This window comes from Eulemur rufifrons, chromosome 20 (assembly GCF_041146395.1).
Source record: "Eulemur rufifrons isolate Redbay chromosome 20, OSU_ERuf_1, whole genome shotgun sequence".
NCBI lineage: Eukaryota > Metazoa > Chordata > Mammalia > Primates > Lemuridae > Eulemur > Eulemur rufifrons.
Window position 1 is genome coordinate 33,334,789 of NC_091002.1, and position 21,293 is coordinate 33,356,081.

Consider the following 21,293-nt stretch of genomic DNA (forward strand, 5'->3'; position numbering starts at 1 on the left):
TCCGTCGGCATTTTTGTTTTGGGCCCTTCTTGAAAGCCGTAACATTAGGACCGAGGCCATTTTTCTTTTGGGCAGATTACTTGCGCTACGGCTGGCCCTTACTTAGTGTGTTACCTCCATCTTAAATCCTGGCTCTGGCTTCAAGCCGACGGGAAGCCGCCCAGGTCATCTTGTGTTTGGGCGGTAGCTGTGTTTTTCAAACGCGCGGGAGACGCTGGGAAGGGGGAAATGAGCATGAAATGTGATTCCCCAAAGCTTCTGACGGTTGATTGGAGAACCTGCTGCGTCTTTAGTTGAGTTTCCACAGCCAGGTACTTCTCCACAAGTGACCGTTGGACAGTAACAAAACATAAAAGCACGAACCCAAACCCCGCCACCATCATAGGTAAGAATGTGGATCTTCTAGCAACCTAAGATGTTCCTTCTCTTGAACTGAACTGTTCGCCCATCTCTTCCCTCCTTTTTTTTTTTGTTTTGATTTTTGAGACTTTTCCGAATTCTTCTTCCTGTACTTCCATCTCTCTTCATTTTTTTTTTTTTTTTTTTTTTTTGGAAAAGCTAAAAAGTTGTTAAACATCAGGGTGTGGAAACCTGGACTATAAAATGGAAATATTTTTCAGGAGAATTCTTTTTTAGGACAAAATGGAGTTCAATGGATGGGCCAAGTATTTCTATTAAATTATGGCTGCTTGCATCCATATGTATAAATGTAGTCCCGTTTCCAGACATTTTTGGGATGTGACATAAATACAGATTTTGTTTGTATAAACTTCCCATTCATTCATATATTCAGTGCATTCACTGAGTACCTAACTTGTGCTAGGCCATAAAGATTCAGCAGTTAACTAAAGTCTCATGGAGTTTATTCACCGTGACATCTACTAGGTTGGGACAAGTAACACAGTAGCAGTCTGTGGTTCTTAGCACTGCTAGACTGTCCAGACAAATATTTGCTTTTTTCCTTTCCTTAACCCTTTTTTTGCCTGAACTAGGTATGAAGTATATTGACACTTCTTGAATTTTAGAGATAATAATATTTGTAAACCAATTGGCTAATGTTGCAACCAATATTCCGATGACTTGGGGCCGAGCTGCTCAAAGTATGGTGCACTGGGAGCTTGTTAGAAATGCAATCTCAGGCTTCATCCCAGAGCTACTGAACCAGACTCTTCCTCAAGAAGTGCACCTTAAAGTTCAAGGAGCACTGATTCAGGGCGTGGGCTAAAGATACAGCCTGCCTTTTTTTAACCTGTGCTGCTTAACCAGTTTCACGATGTATTATCAGTTCATTACGTTTTAAATGCAGTATTTGGCATGTTTTTCTGTGCTTTCAGTCCATTGACTTGATGTATTGTGCCAAGTTAGTATTCCAAAAAGTTGAAAGATTTTTTTCATTTCAGTATGCTTTTATGTAACTTCTGTTATAACAATATCCAAAATGTAGAGTTTTATTAAGTTCTAACATCTGATTTACCACCAGTTTGCATTTTCAAAAAAGTTACTATTCTTTTTCATATCCTGTATGCGTATTTTTCACCTTTTTTTTTTTTTTTTTTTTTTTTTTTTGAGACAAGGTCTTGCTCTGTTGCCCAGGCTAGAGTGCAGTGGGATCATCATAGCTCACTGCAACCTTTCTATTTTTTGTTGAGATAGGGTCTTACTTTGGCTCTGGCTAGTCTCAAACTCCTGGCCTCTAGTGATCCTCCCGCCTCAGCCTCCCAAAGTGCTAGGATTATAGCTGTGAACCACCGCACCTGGCCTACTTTTAATAAAAGTTGAACTCAAAAGTTTACATGTGAGCTGGGCACAGTGGCTCATTCCTGTAATCCCAGTTACTCCAAAAGCTGAGGTGGGAGGATTGCTGAGGCCAGGAGTTCAAGACCAACTTGGGCAACATAGTGAGACTCCATCTCAAAAAACGAAAAAATTAGCCTGGCGTGGTAGTGCATGCCTGTAGTCCCAGCTACTTTGGAGGTTGAGGCAGGATGATCACTTGAGCTCAGGAGTTTCAGGCTGCAGTGAGCTATGATTGTGGCACTGCCTCTAGCCTGGGCAACACAGTGAGACTGTCTCTTGGGAAAAACAATAGTTTACATCTGGACAGCAGGTCAATATTGACTTAGAAAACCTTGGGCCATGGTTTATCAAAGCTTTTTATGGCATCTTCTGTGTCTTCTTTTAATGAGAAAACTAAATCAGAGTTCTCAGCCTTGGCTCGCATGATAATCACCTGGGGAGGTTTTAAAACAGACTCCAGACCTGTATCTGCAGAGATTGAGACTTTCTGGATGAAATTAAAGAACCTGGAAGGAATATGAGAGAACAAATGACTTTACATTTTTCATGTTGCTATATGTTAGATTTTCTCTGCCTTGTCGTATTACTTAAAATAATTAGGATTTTGAGGTAATGAAGAGAATTGGATTGTGAACCAGCTTCATAGTAACTGATTAACTTGTGATTTATGTTTTTTGTGTCCTTAGCAAGTTGTCCAGCCTTTCCGCCTCTCTTTCCTCCGTCTATTAATTGGGAAAAGGAGAATGAAGGTCATTTGTTTTTTGTTTAGCCTCATGTAAATGTTGTGAATTGTAGTGAATACTTATATTCTGTGAGTGTGAGAAAGAATATTAATATTTTACAAGTGCAGTACTCATTGCTTCTGGTTTTCATATACTGTGTCTTATGTTGTGTGTGGCAGTAGAGCATGATGGGTAAGGAAATTAAGTCTACAGCTAGGCTCCCTGAATTCAAATCCTAGCTCTACTTACAAGCTGCGTGACCTTGAACAGATTACTTAACCCTTTGGTGCCTCAGTTTTCTCATCTGTAAAACAGGGTTGATATGAGAACTAGATAAATTAATACAAGAAAAGTGCTTACAATAGTGTCTGGCACATAGTCACAGCTATGTAAATATTAACAATTATTATTTCTATTATAACTAAATCTTTGGGTTTTAAGGTTTTGTTCATGTATGTATATCACCAAGAAAAGGTGTTTCAGTTCCATGACTTTTCAGGATGTGCACCTGTTTGGAAAAGAAGGTAGTCTAAACACAATATTCCAGGCCATGAAGATGCTTTTTTTTTTTTAAGGTCGTTTTTATTTTTAAACAGCTTTATTGAGGTATAATTGTCACACAGTAAATGACACATATTTAACATGTACAACTTGTTATGTTTTACATGTATACACCAGTGAAACCATCACCACAGTCGAGATAAGGAATATATCCATCACCCCCAAATGTTTCCTCTTGCTCCTTTGTAATCCCTCCAGCTGTTCTCTTCCAGGCAACCACTGATGTATCGCTGTAGATAAGTTTGCATTTCCTAGGTTTTTATCTAACTGGAATCTTGCACTGCAAGCTTTTTTAGGGGAATCTGGCTTCTTTCACTCATTATAATTATTTTAAGAGTTTTCATCTTTATTTTTGAGAGTATCAATAGTTTATTCCTTTTTAATTGCTGAGTAGTGTCCCTCATGTGGCTATGCTATAATTTATATACACATTCACCAACTGATGGACATTTGGGTTGTTTTTATTTTCACAATGCTCATTTTCACATTACTGTATTCTTTCTCAGCTTATTTGAATTAAGAAAAAAAATCCAATTATCTGGTGGCCAAGCCTTCTATGCATACAGTGAAACCAAGAGGTGACAGTCATAAAACATGTTTGTTTTGAAACTTTACTTTTGCTGTTATGTAGTTTATGAATTGTTTTATGAATAAAATATATTGTGACTTTTAAAAAAATGCAAAATGCATGCATTGACTTTTAGGTGGATTATTATCTCTTGATGTGTACATGTCTAATCATTTTAAGCTGTATTAAATCTTGAAAGTCTATATATACTGCTTTTTAGAGATTGAGAACTGTAATTCATGCACATTCAGAAACCTACTCATTAGGTAGCAAAGCAGAAATTTATAAAGCCAAGCCTAAGATGTTGTCGAACTCCCTATTGTAAGTAGATGGAAGGGTATGACTTATATTTTCAGTTGATACAAGTAAATTTCTGGCTGGGGGTCGTGGCTCAGACCTGTAATTCTAGCACTCTGGGTGGCCCAGGCTGGAGGATTGAGCTCAGGAGTTTGAGAGTAGCCTGAGCAAGAGTGAGACCCCATCTCTACTAAAAATGGAAAAATTAGTCAGGCATCGTGTGCGCACCTGTAGTGCCAGCTACACAGGAGGTTGAGGCAGGAGGATCGCTTGAGGCTAGGAGGTGGAGGTTGCAGTGAACTATGATGACACCACTGCACTCTAGTCTGGGTGACAGAGCAAGACTCTGTCTCAAAAAAAAAAAAAAAAAAAAGGAAATTGAACTCTCCTCCTCACTCCCCCTTCACAAAAAAAAAAAAGTATATTTCTAAAATCTTTTTTGCTTCTATTAGGAAAAACAAGTTACTCATGTTTATTATAGTACTGACATTTTATGCTTTAATAAACTAGAGCTGGTTTAAAATTAGATTTAACTTATGTTAATTATAGGATAATATATAAAATATAAAATTACAACATTTTGAACATAGTTCATTTGTGTCATTGTTTTGATTTATTCTTTAGTTAGAAAAGATTGGATTTTTTTGCATTTAAAAAATATTTTTAATTTCCATACAGTAACACTGTTCACTCTTTGGGTGTATAGTTTCATGAGTTTTGATCAGTGCGTTGAGTTGTGTATCCATTGAAATCAGGATATAGAATGGTCCCATTACCCACCATCTTCTGGTGCCCCTTATAGTACCCCTCACCCCTCCACTCTTAGCAACCAATGATCTATTTTCCATCGTTACAGTTTTTGCATTGAAAAGATTAGATTTTAAGACAATCGCATTAATGATTATCAGAAATTTTTTTCTATTAAAGGTGACTAGAAAACAGTAGTTACCCGAGGGAGTCTTGGGTTATAAAGTGGATGGATTATGTGCTGTCTACTTGTGCCCTGTGTGTTTATGTGATTCTGTTTAGCAGACTGAGCACCCACGGTGTATCAGGCACTGGGCCCAGTAATTACATATCTGATCTCATTTAATCCTCAATTGGACCTGCGAGATAGAAATTGTTGTTATTATTCTGTTTCATAGATAAGAAAACCAGAGACCAGGCAGGGTGGCTCACACCTGTGATCCCAGCACTTTGGGAGGCCGAGGCGGGAGGATCACTGGAGCCCAGGAGTTCAAGACCAGCCTGGGCAGTGTGGCAAGACCCTGTCTCTACCAAAAATCTTTTTTTTTTTTTTTGCCCTTGACTCTGCTTTATTGACATCAGAGCACCCTTTGAATACAGTTTTTTTTTTTTTTTTTTTTTTTTTTTAAAAAGCCACACACACAATGGGAACAGGACCTGGATCTAGGCTGGTGGCACCTGACCCCAGAAGAATCCCTCAACCAAGATGGATTTACACAAAATGCAGAGAAAAAAATGAGGCAATGTGGTTCCGAGTCGAGGGTCAGCCAATTGGCAGAGGAGCTGTCAGCAGAGGCACGGGCCAGTCATGCCTCTTTCTCGTAAGTTGGAGTGCAAACCATGCTGCCGTGGGTGAGCGTCAGGATAAGTTTCCCATCACTTAGCTCCCGCACAAGTGTCGTCTCTTGCCCGTCTACAAAAAAATCTTTTAAAAAATTAGCCAGGCTTAGTGGCACTTGCCGGCAGTCCTAGTGATTTGGGAGGCTGAGGCAGGAGGATGGGGCACTGCTCTCCAGCCTGAGGGGCAGAGCAAGACCCTGTCTCAAAAAGAAAAAAAAAAGAAAACCAGAGACCTAAAGGAGTTGAATAGCCTATCACGTGAAGAGGCAGAATCTGAAGGGGTGTATATTACTAGAACCTGAGGACGTGACTGCACCAGGTGTGGGTGCCTATGTCCTCTTCTGACAAGGTATCAGATAAAAATTAGATGCTACCAATTAGTGAAGCATCCCATGCAGGGACTGGTGGGGATTTTTTGTGGGCACAGCGGGAAGAGGAGTCTCAGAGCTTGGATCAGCTGACTGGGTTGAGGGTCTAGAGGGACTGGAAGGTCGGACATTTCCATGGAATTAATCTTGGTGGAGGATTTCAATGTTTGACCTACATTTAATGACAAAGGAAAGATGTGATAAAAAAGTCTTGATTTTTTTTTTTTTTTGTCACTTGCATTATCCTCTTTCCATTGTTGAGTCTTACTTTTTTTTGTTTTGCATTTGTTTTGTTACAAGCTGATTTTGGCATTCAAAATTACCATATGAATAGTAGCAAAAGCTGATTCCTTTTTATACTAAAGTTGCCTTTTCAAACTTTATCTAAGTTATCAACAGTAAGACCTTTGCTCATTCATCATTTTTCCTTGGTCTTTTGTTAAAGTTTGTGATTACTTGCATGATAATGGTGGTTTTGGTGATACATTTAATGTGTGTTGGGAGGGGGGTGGCGCAGCAGTGAAGTGATTTCTCATTCTTGAATTATAGTTGTAAGTTCAGAAATTCCAGGGGCCCTTGTTGTTTTCTGTTTCTGCTCCCATAGCTAATCAAAGGTTTTAAAGATGATAGAAAGAAACATAATAATTTTCTAGATAAAATTTGAAATCTGGAGATTAGAAGCCAAAAGTTGATTTCTGGTGTTTTTAATTGAAGTAGTTGCTTTCACTTGTGACACAGGCCAGCAGCACTAAAAAGAAGACAAATGTGGATTTCAGAGTGCCTTCGATTTTCCCACAGAATAATCTAGAAGGTCACTGACTTTCTTTATTAGAGTTTATCTCTGCTTTGTATTTAAATGATAGGACAACCATGTGATATTTTTAAATCTACTTCCACTCCTTCCCAAAATTAATTTTTTAAGGATCTCAGGATCTTTCCTTCCCCACTGACGACACACATGCACACATATTTTTGGTGGGGTCATACCCTATCAGCATCTCTTCTTTGTGAAAGAATGCCTGTTTGCAGGCCAGAGAGAGTGGGCCCAAGAATGCAGAATACAGGATGAGACATTAGTTGTAAGATTTATAATATACTTTAACTTCTCTGCATGCTTATATAAATTGTATGCTTTCAGATATTTGGAAAATTGATCTTTTTGGATTGCCCTGAACTTCTTAAAAACAGCCAACAAAATAAAAATGACACTGAATTTAGATTTGAACTTAAAGCTCTGGTAGCAAAGGCTTTTTAATATTTATGTTTTAAATTTTAGGCACTGAGCTTGCTGTTCCCTCTTAACAACAACTTTGAGGGCCTAAGAAAGTAATTTGTAAAGGTACATACTTGCTTTGTGTGTGTGTGTGTGTGTGTGTGTGTGTGTGCGCGCGCCCATTTGCTTTTCTTTTGTTTGTTAGAGATACAATCTTGCTATGTTGCCCAGGCTGGCCTTGAACTCCCAGCCTCAAGTGATCCTCCTGCCTTGGCCTCCCAAAATGCGGGGATTACAGGAGTGAGCTACCATGCCTGGTTGACATTTGCTTTTTACTGATCAGTAAAACAAGTATAGAAAAGCCTCGGGTTGTTCCCAGATTTAAAACTTAATGCAGAGGCTAATAATACCTTTTCATTCAAATGAATATTAGAATATCAGTAATTTAAAGACAAAAAAAATTTATGGCATGAACGTCAGCCGTATCTCTAATCTGTTGCTGCTTATTTTCAATACTATAAATGCTAGGATCTTCTGGGTATGTATTTATGTATTGTTACATGTAACATGTATGTAAATATGTATTTACAACTCTCAACTTTGGCTATATGATACATACAACTTAAATGTTATTTATTTATTGAAATAGGCCCACAGTACTTTTGCCTCCTTTTAGGAAGTCTTAATGTGGAATTTGGAATTTGGGGATAGTAAAAATGTGTTAGATAAATGGGTGTAAATCTAAAAAATATAATAAATTAACACAGTCTGATTTACTAAAGTCAGTGGAGCCAAGTCAGCAAACTTTTGATGAATTCCTGCACCATGCGCCAAATATTAAAGAGGACAGGAATGGACCCAGTGCCCAGGAAGCTTATAGTCAGGCGGAGGACCAGAGTTAGATAATTCAGTGAGTTAAGTGTGAGAGTGGAAGTGGTGCAGACGTGGCCCAGAGAGGGAGCAGTTCACCCTAGAGGTTCATCGAGGGCTCCCAGGAATAGGTGGCATGTGACTTGGGTCTCACAGGATAACTCACCTTGGGAGAGAGAGGACATTCCACATCAAAGCATGCATGGGTAAAGGCAGGGAGAGCTGGAGCTGCATATTCAGGAACATGTGCCAGGAGTTGGTTCCATGGAAGCATTACAGACGTGAAGTTACCTGCACCGTGAGATGGAGGTGTGGGCAGGACCCTGAGGAAAGGCCTATGCTGTGGGAAATCCCAGGGAAGAGTTTTGAGTAGGGGAGTCCTGCTCAGATACCCTTCTAGTAATGGTTTTGGGTATGGAGAAGTGCAAGGATGGAGACAGGAGGTACTTTTAAGAGGCTCTGGTTGTGGGAGCCCCTCAGGATAATCCCCTTTGGGGTCTGGACCTCCTGGCATCACCATGTGTCTTAGTCTTCTTGTGCTGCTATAACAAAATACTTCAGACTGGGTAATTTATAAGCAGTAGGAACTTACTGCTCACAGTTATGGAGAATAGGAAGTCCAAGATCAAGGCGCCAGCAGATTCAGTGTCTGGTGAGGGCTTGCTCTCTGCTTCAAAGATGGTGCCTTCTTCCTGTGTCCTCACATAGGGGAAGGGGCCAGGGGAGCTCACTTGAGCCTGTTTTTAAGGGCACTGATCCCATTCATGAGGGTGGAGCCCTCATTATTTATCACTTCCCAAAGGCCCTACCTCTTAATACTATCTCATTGGGTATTAAGTTCCAACACATAAATTTGGGGGAGATACCAACATTCAGACCATAGCACCATGCAGTGATTTTTCCTTCTTGCAGAAAGATGGAAACCATCCATGGTGGCAGATGGGACCATCCATGACTGTCATCTGTTCTGTCCCGGATGATAGGCTATGTGCCTGCAGTAAGGGAAGCCAGCATGTGCTCTCTACAGATTCTCTGGTAAATGGTTCTTCTGTCTGTAGATATCACACGTCTCAGGTTTTATAAAACAATAGTGAGGGACATGCCCCTCAGCTCTCCAGAGAGCGGAGATTCCTGATTGGATGTTGCACAGTGGTTGTCAAGGCATAAGTAACAGAAGGGATCAGGAGACTCTCCCTCCTCCAATAAATACCTCCCCCCCCAAAGTCTTCCTAGAGACTTGGCTGGGTGACAGAGGCACCTTAGTCTGGGCACCATCTTTGCCCATTTTTCTATTGGGTTGTTTTATTTTGGGTACACATCCTTTCCTTTGTTAGTTATGTGTCTTGCAGATATCTTCTCCCAGTTTATGATGCTACTCCCCGCATTTCCTTATGGTGTATTTTTATGAACATAAGTTTTAATTTCTCTTAACTTTTTATTTTGAAATAATTATAGATTCACAGGAAGTTGTAAAAAATGTACAGGGAGGTACCCTTCACTCAGTTTCTCCCAATGGTAACATCTTGCATAACTATAGTACAAATATGAAACCCAGAACATTGACATTGACTTAATCCAGAGTTTATTAGCTTTAACCCTAAAGTTTACAGGCATTTATTTAGTTTTCTAAAATTTTATCATATGTGACTATTCATGCAACTACACAATCAAGCTATAGAACTGTCCCATCACTGCAGTCTCCCTCCTGCCACCTCTCTATAGCCACATGCCCTCCCCTGTCTATACCCCCCAACCTCTAATCTGTTCTTCACATCTATAATTTTATTTCAAGAATGTTATATAAATGGAATCATACATTTTGTAAATTTTTGAAATTGCCTTTTTTTCCCCACTCAACCTGTGTCTTAAGATCTGTCCAAATTGTTGCATATATCAGTAGTTTATTCTTTCATATTACTGAGTAATATCCCATGGTATAAATGTACCACAGTTTTTAATGATTCACTCATTGAAGGATAGCTGGGTTGTTTCCAGCTTTGGGCTATTAAGAATAAAGTTGCTATGAACATTTGTGTACAGGTTTTTATGTGACCCTAAGTTGTCATTTCCCTCCATATAAGTGAGAACACGTGAGATCTGTCTTTCTGTGCTTATTTCACTTAACATAATGTTCTCCAGTTCCATCCACACTGTTGCAAATGGCAGGATTTCATTCTTTTTTGTGGCTATATAATATTCCATTTTGTGTATGTACCACAATTTCTTTATCCATTCACCCATTGACAGACACTTAGGTTGAGTCCAAATCTTGGCTATTGTGAATAGTGCTGCAGTAAACATGGGAGTGCAGATATCTTTTCACTATACTGAATTCCCTTCCTTTGGGTATACTACTAGCAGTGGGATTGCTGGGTCATATGGTAGTTCTGTTTTTAGTTTTTTGAGGAACTTCCGTACCATTCTTCATAGTGGTTGCACTAATTTACATTTCCACCAACAGTATACAAGTGTTCCCCTTTCTACACATCCTCGCTAGCATTCGTTATTGCCTGTCTTTTTGATAAAAGCTATTTTAACTGGGGTGAGATGACATTTCATTATGGTTTTGATTTGCATTTCTCTGATGATGAATGATGTTGAACATTCTTTCATATACCCGTTAGCCATTTTTATGTCTTATTTTGAGAAATGTCTATCAGAACCTTTGCCCATTTTTTAAATCGGACTATTTGATTTTTTCCTATTGAGTTGTTGGAGCTCCTTTATATATTCTAATTATTAATCCCTTGTCAGATAGGTAGTTTACAAATATTTTCTCCCGCTCTGTGGGTTGTCTGTTCACTTTGTTGATTGTTTCCTTTGCTGTTCAGAGGCTCCTTAGCTTGATGTGATCCCTTACAATTGAGTTTTAAGAGTTCTTTATATAGTCTAGATATAAATCTTTTGTTGGATGTGGATTGCAAATGTTTTCTCCAGTTTGTAGAGAAATTTTAATTTTAATATGGCCAGATCTACCATGCTTTTTCTTTATGGTTTGTAGTTTGTGTGTCTAGTTAAAAAACTCCTTCCTTATTCTGAAATCATAAAAATATTCATTGAAAGGTTTATAGTGTTCCACATTTGAGTTTTTAACCCATCTGTAAGTGATTTTTGTGTGCTTTGTGAGGTAGTGGTGCAATTTTATTTTTTTCCAAATGGATATAATCAGTTGTTCAACCACAATTTATTAAATGAGTAGTCTCTTCATTGTCCACTAATATGCACACAGCTGCTCCTGTCATACATCATTTCTGTAAATGCACAGGTTTGCTTCTGGGCTGTGTAGTCTGTTCCTTCTGTTTGTCCAGCCCTTTGCCAGTAGATTAGTTTATTTACTGTAGCATTGTAGTAGTTTTGCTATGTCGAACTACAAGTAGTTTGTAAGACAAACTCCCTCCTTTGTTTTTACTTTTGTTTTTTTCCTCCTCTAGAAGTGTCTTGGTCCTTTTTGTCCTTCCTCAGGTTTCCTGTTCAAGCTTATGGAACTGCATTAAGTTAGGAAATCAATTTGAGGAGTTTTTGCACAATCATGATACTGTTAATTCTAGATACTTTTTATTTGTGGGTGCTGGTTTAAATTATATTTTAAATTCTACATTTCCTACCCATTTCAAAGAAATTACTTCTAATGGTTCATCATTAAACAAGTTTGCCATGTTTTTTTTTTAGATTAAGAAATTCCTTTCTATTTTTAGATTTTTAATGTTTTTCTTTACTTTTCTTCTGCCTCTATGAAAATGATCATGTACTTTTTTTCTATTGTTAAGCCCACTTTGCACTCCTCAGAGACCTCATTTGGTTCTGATGTTTGTTTGTTTGGTTTTTTTTTTTTTTTTTTGGCGTCCCTGGGTGGGCTCGAACTTTTTTTTTTTTTTTTTAATAAAGTAGCTTGCTAGGTTCAGATTGCTTCTATTTGTTTAGATTCTTGCCTCTGTGTTCATGTGTAGAATTGACTATGATGTTCCTCATATCTGGTTTTGCTAAAATGAGCGTGGGGTGATTTCCCTCTTATTCTCTTCTCTGGAAGAATCTGTGTACTGGCATTATTTGTTCTTGAACTACTGTTGGATTTTAGATTGTAGACGTTTAGAAATGGGATGTACTGTAGAGGTCAGCCTGTCCAACCTCACTGTTCTGGAGAGGCAGGAAGAATTAAATGCCGAGGCTCAAATCCAGGGGACACTTTCTACTGTACCATGACAGCAATTTCACCATTGCAGAAACCCTAATCCTGAAGTAGAGTTAATAGTTTATTATCTAAAACATATGGCTCAAAGCCTTCGCACCGAATGAAGTCTGTTTAAATCCCATGTAAGAGAGGCTCGGAAAACATCACGTTAGCCTTAATCCCTCAGTTTTCTGTGCCTACCTGATTAAGGTTAAGAATGGAGATAAGAAAGGGAGCTGCAGGGGCCGGCACTCTGACAAACCGCAGAAAGCCTGCAGGAGCAGACAGAAGACCCCTCGGGCCGACTGGTGAGCAGCTCTGTGTAGGAGCCTGCAGCTCAGAGGGCTGATGACATATATATTGCCTAGTGTGATGATAGATGAGAAGTTTGATCTGGACTATCAAAGAAACATTCAATATATGGTATTTTTATGAACATTGGTAAAGATTCAGTATATATTTGGAAATTTTCCCTAAAAGCAGCAAAAATGAAAAGGTTGTGTGCATAAATGATTCAGCTCCAATTATGTGGAACATTTCTTCATCTAGCAGACTTTTTTTGAGCACCCTCTAGTGTTAGGCATTGGTCACCAGTGAGAGTGTACTCCTTCCACCATAGGTAAGTGTGATTTTATCATATTTGGGGTTTAGCAAATTGGTGTAGTTCATTTCAGATTTCAGTTCACCATTTAGTGCATTCCCAGCACCTGTGCCTAATGCTGTAATGAACCAAAGGAAAGATGCTTTCTTTATCTGAAATGACTTTAGCAAATATGCAAGCTCAAGGTCTATGCGACTGGCTCTCCAGATGTTTATGGGCTTTATCTCTACAGAATTTATTTATATTCTGTATATGAAAAATATACAAAATATTTTGTACAAAATATAAAAGGATGCCATATTATATAACATAATGATAAATTAATTCAAACTATATTTTCTTTAATTATAGAGTTTATTTCTTCTCTCTCTCTCTCTTTCTTTGATTAGTAGGCTAGAACTGCTACTTATGTAGCTTTATTTGAAGTCATACTCTGTGTCAGGAACTTGTGCCTTGGCGGGAGGCTGAGGAAGGAAGGTCACACCTACTTTGCCCAGTTAGCCACTGACCTTGGCAGATCTGCAGGTGACAGATGGTACTAGTTTGCCTCAGTGGGCCCTATCTAGCCCTTGGCTAGGCCATCAGCTGTGAGACCATGGCCTGGTCCCGTAAGTTCTCATTAGGGGAGTACACGGCAAGGCTGGGAATAAATATCTCTAAAATTGTGATTTTTTTTTGCATCTCCAAACATTGTGGAAACAAGTGAAAAAATTATGTCCATTGAGGCGGAATGTCTTATGATATTAAAAATGGGCTAAAATATTCAAAGTATGTATTTCCTTTTTCCCATGTGGCCTATTTTACAGTAGCGGACCACATTATTTAGTATAAAAAAATGCTTTTCAGTTCTAGATTCCCATAGATTGTATTTTTGAGATTAGACTTTGATGATACTTTTTGAAGAATCCAGACTTTAAAAAGTAAAGGTAGCTGCTCTTGCATTGCTGATGAAAATCAAAACCAAAACCCACCTTATTGTGAGTTAAAAATGTAACCTTCACTATAATGTGGCTCACAATCTCTAACAGCAGATAAGGTCTAAAAGCCTTGCCTTGGCCTTGTGTGTGGTCTGCCTGTCCTTGAGGAAAAGAAGGACATATGGGAAAACCTGTGTATAATTAAAAAATAATTAGATCACATGTACTTCACCTTCCATTGGGTACTTGCTGGCAAAACTTCATCCCCGATTTCCCTGTCCGAGTGCTGATCCACTTGAGTACCCTTTAAGTACCCCCAATGAGGGACTCCCTAAGTTCTTAGTAAAGTATTCAAGCCTGATTTAATATATTTAAGTGGACTGATTTTATGTTTATCAGGCTCAAATAATATAATTTTAAAGGTCTATCTAAAGTTTTCAGGACAGCCTTTATATATGTTATTTTCAAACACATATGCCTGATTTTCCAGGAACTTATTTTTTTTCCATTTATACCTATGTCTAAATGGTCTTGCTAAGATGAACATCATTAAAATTTTTTCTAAGTCATATGTATTTTGTTATTCAGAGAATAGAAATGAATACTTAAAGTGATTTAGAGTTTAGATGAAGATAGTTTTGTCCATTTAAAAAAATTAGAATCAAAGGGTACCAGATTTTTAGAAAATCATCCTTAACTAAGTAATAGTAATTACTAACACTCATCGAAGGCGTAGTGTTTATAAATCATTATAGTGGTTGTTTTTATTTGTCATTTTATTTAGTCCTTTCAATACTTTTGAGTTAGATATTATTTATCTCTATTTTATAAATAAGGAATTCAAGACACAGAAATAAGTACTCTTCTTATTTAAAAAAAAAAAAAAGTACTCTCAAACTGTGCTGTCCGTTGTGGTAGCCACTAACCTCAGGTATCTGTTGAGCAGTTAACATGTGGCCAGTCCAAATTGAGATGTGCTGGAAATATAAAAGACCTAATTTCAAAGGCTTAATTAAAACAAGAATGTGAACATTTTTTTTTTTGAGACAGAGTCTCACTCTTTTGCCCTGGTTGGAGTGCTGTGGCATCAGCCTAGCTCACAGCAACCTCAAACTCCTGGGTTCAAGGGATCCTCCTGCCTCAGCCTCCTAAGTAGCTGGGACTACAGGCATGCACCACCATGCCCGGCTAATTTTTCTATATAGATTTTTAGCTGTCCATATAATTTCTTTCTATTTTTAGTAGAGATGAGGTCTCGCTCTTGCTCAGGCTGGTCTCGAACTCCTGAGCTCAAACAATCCACCCGCCTCGGCCTCCCAGAGTGCTAGGATTACAGGCGTGAGCCACCGCGCCCGGCCTGAACATTTTCATATCGATCACATGTCGAAATGCTAACGTGTTGGATATACTGGGTTAAATTAAATATATCATTGAAATTAATTTCACCTGTTTCTATTTACTTTTTTCTTAAAAGCAGCTACTAGAAAATTTAAAATTACGTTTGTGGCTTGCATTGCATTTTTATTGGACAGTACTGCTCTAAGAGTGTCTATACATGATTTCGATGGGCAGGTAGTTTCACGAACAAAGCTTGTGAATAATGATATCCTCATCACCCCTTCCTTCCTCCTTGCTCATGAGCCCTCTTCACTTTGTTCTTCAGTTTGGGGCAAAGTTTAGCTCTTAAGAATTCTGTCCCTATTACTAAATTACTTGCCGTATTTCTGCTTTATTGTAACTGTTATGGCTATTTTTACAGGTTTTAACTTTGCTTCTAAGACATTTCCTTACCATTAAACAGAGCTTTGGCTCCCTTTAATCCTTGTGCCCCTACCATGTACACACACACACACACACACACACACACACATTCCCCATCCTCCTAATATCATTGTAAACATAATATTGTTTAGGTCAAGATTCAGTGTTTGCTATTATGACTATAAATGCTAATCATAACTGAGCAGTGTATTAAATACTCTTTACTTCTTATGTTCTGTACAATTTCTGTTTAGTGTGGAATCAATAATTGCCCTGTTACTATTCAGCTGTTTGGCTTTCCGTGTACCTGTCCTAATTCAATCTCATATTCCACCAGTTGTCTGAAATTCATCTGCATGTGTGCAAACCCTTTTGGACGTGCCTTTCCTGGAGCCTGGCAACTCCAGTTCCAGTTCCAGTGTGGACCAGCGGTCCCGCCTTTGCCCCTGGCGCTCACACAGGGTCTCCTTTCCCCAGATCCTCAGCTTTCCTCTGCCTTTCTCCTGTCGCGCCCTTCCTGTTTCCTGCATCTTCCTCTTTCTTGGTTAATTTCCTCATTTTAGTGAAGCACGTCTTTAGTAGCTTCCTGAGAAAGGATGCAGGGGGCGTACATTTTTTAAGAACTTGCATGTCTAAAAATGTTTTTTCTCCCCTGAAGTTTAAATGTAGTTGGAGGTTGGAAACAATTTTCGTTAGAATTTTGAAGATATTTCTCCATTGCCTTTTAGCTTCCAGAATTGCTTGAGGCAATTGGAGCCAATTCTGGCTCCTATCCTTTCTATTCTTTACCTCCTACCCCTAGCCCTCTCCAAAAAAAAACTTTTTAAAGTTTCTTTTTGTCCCCAATGCCTAAAATTTTACTATGATAGACACCCTATTATGGGTCTGTTTCTATCCTAATTTTCCTGTTAGGCTTGCTATACTAGTCCTTTAATTTTAATTTATTCTTTCATATTTTTTATCTATTTTATTTTTGCTGAAGTTTCTGAAAGATTTACTCAACTTCCAACTTACCTATTAATTTTTTTATTTTGGCTATCATGGTTTTAATTTGTTGTTTTCTGAAAGTTCCCCCTCTTGGGTTATTTTTTGCTTTATGGATGCAATATTTCCGATCTCCTTAGTGATAGTTTTTATTAGAAAAAAAAATTTCCTTCTTCCTTCATACTCTCTTTCAGCTAAGTAGTTTTTCTGTCTTTTTGGTTTCATTTCATGATAGAATCTTGCCTTAGATGGTAGGTGGTTCCTGGTTGTTTACTTGTATTTGAGAATGGGACATTAAAAAGATGACTAGGATCTCTGCACATGGGTGTGGGGCTTGTGGTTGTAGACTTCACTTTAGAGCCATCTGTCTAGGCTATTTCCTTGGGGAACCCCTGACGTCAGTGTTTTTAAGATCCTGCCTTTTAGGTTAGTCCAATTCCTTGAATAGGGAAGTTTCAATCTCCTGTCTGGAGAGTTAGGCAGAGTAGAGGGGCATGCCAGCTGGGGAAGGTCTCAGTTTGTAAATGTTTTCTAATCTCTTTTTGCAGGAGAGTAGCCCCCGCTTTATGCTGTGTCTGGTGCTTTCCAGACCAGAGAACTTCTGTCTGACCCTCTCCAGACAATACTCCAGGCTTCTGCTGGGGTGGAAAAGGGCAGTTGCCTGGCTGAGCACAGTAAAATTTACCTTTTTATTGTGAAACAATATCCTGTTGTATGGATGTACCATGTTTTATTTATCCCTTCATGAGTCGATAGACATTAGGGTTGTTTCTACTTTTTGGTTATTGTTAATAATACTTCTGTGAACGTTCCTGTATAATTTTTTGTATGGACATGATGTTTTTATTTTATTTTCCTTGGGTATATACCTAGGAATGGAAATCCTGGCTCATATGGCAACTCTGTTTAAATTTTGAAGAATTGCCAAACTATTGTCCAAAGTGGCTGCAACATTTTACATTCCTACCAGCAATGTATGAGAGTACCAGCTTATTCACATCCTTGCCAACCACCTGTTACTGTTTGTCATCTTGATTTTAGCCATCCTAATGGGTGTAAAGTAATATCCCATTGTGGTTTTGATTTGCATTTCTTTGATAGCTAATGATGTTAAGCATCTTTTCATGTGCTTATTGGCCATTTGTATATCTTCTTTGAAAGAATTTCTATTCAAGTTCTTCACCCATTTGTATGAACCCAGCACCTTCTGCTGTGCGACTCTGCTGTCTATTCACCCATTTTTAAATTGGGTTATTTGCCCTTTTATTGAGTTGTAAGAGTTCTTTAATATATTCTGGACATGAGTCTGTGCTATAGTTTGGACGTTTGACCCTCCAAACCTCATGTTGAAATTTGATCCTCCATGTTGAAGATGGGGCCTAATGGGAGGTGTTTGGGTCATATGGGTGGATCCCTCATGAATGGCTTGGTGCCATCCTTGCAGGTAATGATTCAGTTTTCATTCTATTAGTTCCTTACAGAGTTCCTCTGAGAGCTGGTTGTTAAAAACAGCCTGACACCTCTCTCCCCTCTGTCTTCTGTTCTCACCATGTGATCTTTGCATGATGGCTCCCGTTTGCCTTCCACCATGAGTGGAAGCAGCCTGAGGGCCCCTCACCAGAAGCTGAGCAGAAGCTTCTCATACAGTCTGTACAACTCTGAGTCAGGTAAACCTCTTTTCTTTATAAATTATGCAGCCTCAGGTATTCCTTTATAGCAACACCAATGGACAAAAACAGTCCCTTATCAGATGTATAATTTGCAGATATTGTCTCCTATTCTGTGGCTCGTCTTTTTCCTTTCTTGGTTGGAAGTATACAAGTTTTTAATTTTGATGAAATCTAATTTACCAGATTTTTTCTTTTGTTACTTATGCTTTGATATATCTAAAAAATGATTGCCAAATGCAAGGTCACAAAAATTTATGCTGATGTTTTCTTCTAAGAATTTTATAATTTTAACTCTTATATGTAGATCTTTGATCTACTTTGAGTTAATTTTTATATGTAGTGTGATGTAGTGGCCCAACTTGATTATTTTGCATGTAGATATCCAATTGTTCCAGCACTATTTGTTGGAAGAACTATTTCCCCATCAAATTATCTTGGCACTCTTGTTGAAAATCGATTGACCATAAATGTAAGGATCTATTTCTGGACTCTTGATTTTGTTCCATTGGTCTGTATGTCTGTTTTTATGCTAGTGCAGGTTGAGCACCTCTAGTCCAGAAATCCTAAATTCAAAATGCTCTGAACTCCAAAACTTTTTACGTGCCAACATGATGCCACAGGTGGAAAATTCCACGCCTGACCTTGTGTAATGGGCCACATTCAAAACTTTGTTTCATGCACAAAAATATAAAAATACTATATAAAATTACCTTCGGGTATATGTACAAATGAATATAAAACATGAATGAATTTTGTATTTAGACTTGGGTCCCATTCCTAAGATATCTCATTATGTATATGCAAATATTCCAAAACCCAAAAAAACCTGCAATCTGAAACACTTCTGGTCCTAAGCATTTTGGATAAAGGGTACTAAGCCTGTACCACACTGTTTTGATTGCTGTAGCTTTGCAGTAAGTTTTTTAAATGGAGGAGTCTGAGTCTTCCAACTTTGTTCTTATTTTGTGATTGTTTTGACTACTCCAGATCCCTTGCCCTTTCATATGTATTTTAGGATACGTTGTCACTTTCTATACAGAGTCAGCTGGGATTCTGATAGGGATGGTGTTGAATCTGGAGATCAATTTGGGGACTATTGCTATCTTAACAGTACTAAGTACTCTAATCCATGAACTCTAATGTTTAATAGCCTTTTAAAACTGGCTAATCACTTTCCATTTACTTAAGGATTTTTTTTTTTTTTTTTTTTTTGAGACAGAGTCTCACTCTGTTGCCTGGGCGAGTGCCGTGGCATCAGGCCAGCTCACAGCAACCTCAAACTCCTGGGCTCAAGCGATCCTCCTGCCTCAGCCTCCCGAGTAGCTGGGACTACAGGCATGCGTCACCATGCCTGGCTAATTTTTTTCTATATAGATTTTTAGCTGTCCAAATCATTTCTTTCTATTTTTAGTAGAGACGGGTCTCGCTCTTGCTCAGGCTGATCTCGAACTCCTGACCTCAAGCGATCCTCCCGCCTCGGCCTCCCAGAGTGCTAGGATTACAGGCATGAGCCACCGCGCCCAGCCTACTTAAGGTTTTAATTTCATCGAGTTATATTTTATGGCTTTTGGTGTACAAATTTTGTACTTTATTTATTGTATTTATTCCTAAGTATTCTTTTTCATGGTATTGTAAATGGAATTGTTTTCCTAATTTCATTTTAAGATTATTCATTGCTGTTGTATAGAAATATAGTAGATTTTAAAATATTGATCCTATATCCTACAACCTTACTGAACTTGTTTATTAATTTTAGTAGTTTTTTGGTGATTTTGTTAGGGTTTTCTATATATCAGACTATGTGTTTTTATGAATAGACATAGTGTTATCTCTTCCCTCCTAATCAGGATGCTTTTTATTTCTTTTTCTTGCCTAATTCCTCTGGTCAGAACCTCTAATACAATGTTGAATAGAAGTGGCAAGAGCAGACATCCTTGTGTTTTCCTTATCTTAAGGGAAAAAACATTCAGTCTTTCACCATTAAGTATGATTTTACTTGTGGGTTTTTCATAGACACCTTTTATCAGGTTGAGGGATTCCCTTCTATTGCTATTGTGTTGGATTTTTTAAATCAGAAAAGCATTTTGGATTTTATTGATTCTTTTGTATTTGAGATGATTATATGCATTTTTTCTTTTATTCTATTAATACAGTATATTATTTTGATTAATTTTCAGATGTTAACCACCGTTGCATTCCTGGGGTAAATCCAACTTGGTCATAGTATAGAATATAATCCTTTTGATATGTTGCTGTATTGGGTTTGCTAGTATTTGTTTTGTTGAGGATTTTTGTGTCCTTCTTCATAAGGGATAGTGGTGTGTAGTTTTCTTGTGATGTCTCTGTTACTGGTATCAAGATAATACTGGTCTCTTAAAATGATTTGAGAAGTTTTTCTCATGTGCCTATTTTTTAAGAGAGTTTATGAGGGGTTCACATTAATTATTCGTAAAACATTTGGTAGACTACACCAGGGAGACCATCTGGGCCTGTGCTTTTCTTTTTGTGGGCAGTTTTTAAGTTAACAATTTAATTTAGTATATTGGTTAAGAACAATTATAAGTGAACATTCATCTCACAAATTCCTATTGATATTTTATTATTCAGCGAACTGTTCTTTTATATACTATCCAAAGAAAAGGAGATTTTGATATACCTAATTATAACTTTATTTTTTTATCTCTCTCTTAAAGGTCTGAAGTTATTGTGCAATCGGTAAGCCATGGCATCTAAGAAATTTGCTGTTAAAGTAAGTAATGTTTAATAGCCTTTTAAAAAATGGTTACTCACTTCCTATTAGTAATATAAATGAATCCTATGTTAATTGAAAATTGAAGTTCTGAATTTTCTACTCTTTATATTGGGAACTGAAAATTTTAAGTAGGCACATTGACAGTTTGTTTATATGTTAAGAATGAAATGGGGGAGACGATTAATAGTTCATATGGTTATGAGAGTTCTTTGCTTCAAGTCTTTTGTAAGGTGCTTTTTGATCATGACATGGTCCTTAATGTGTAAAATTATTATTCACATTGCATGTCCGTGGCATGATTTCTGATTATGTCAAAGCAAATAAAAGTAAAAGAAGCAGGCAGTAATGCTGTACCTGCTGAATGGCAGGACAGAGTTCTCTTGCCTCGCTGCCCTCTCATTTTCCTCCTTTTTGTGTCCCTTCTCCAACCCTTGATGGCTGGGGCTGAGACCTTCTC

General features: G+C 38.0%; 1 protein-coding gene across 1 annotated transcript in view; it reads left to right on the forward strand.

The window, feature by feature from the left end:
- The first annotated feature begins 288 nt into the window (after positions 1–288).
- Positions 289–21,293, forward strand: part of SLX4IP (SLX4 interacting protein) — a 183,677-nt gene continuing 162,672 nt past the window's right edge. The window contains 2 exon segments of the mRNA XM_069495770.1: positions 289–385; positions 20,778–20,833. Of these exon segments, the coding sequence (XP_069351871.1) occupies positions 20,807–20,833 (27 nt within the window). The 5' untranslated portion in view covers positions 289–385; positions 20,778–20,806.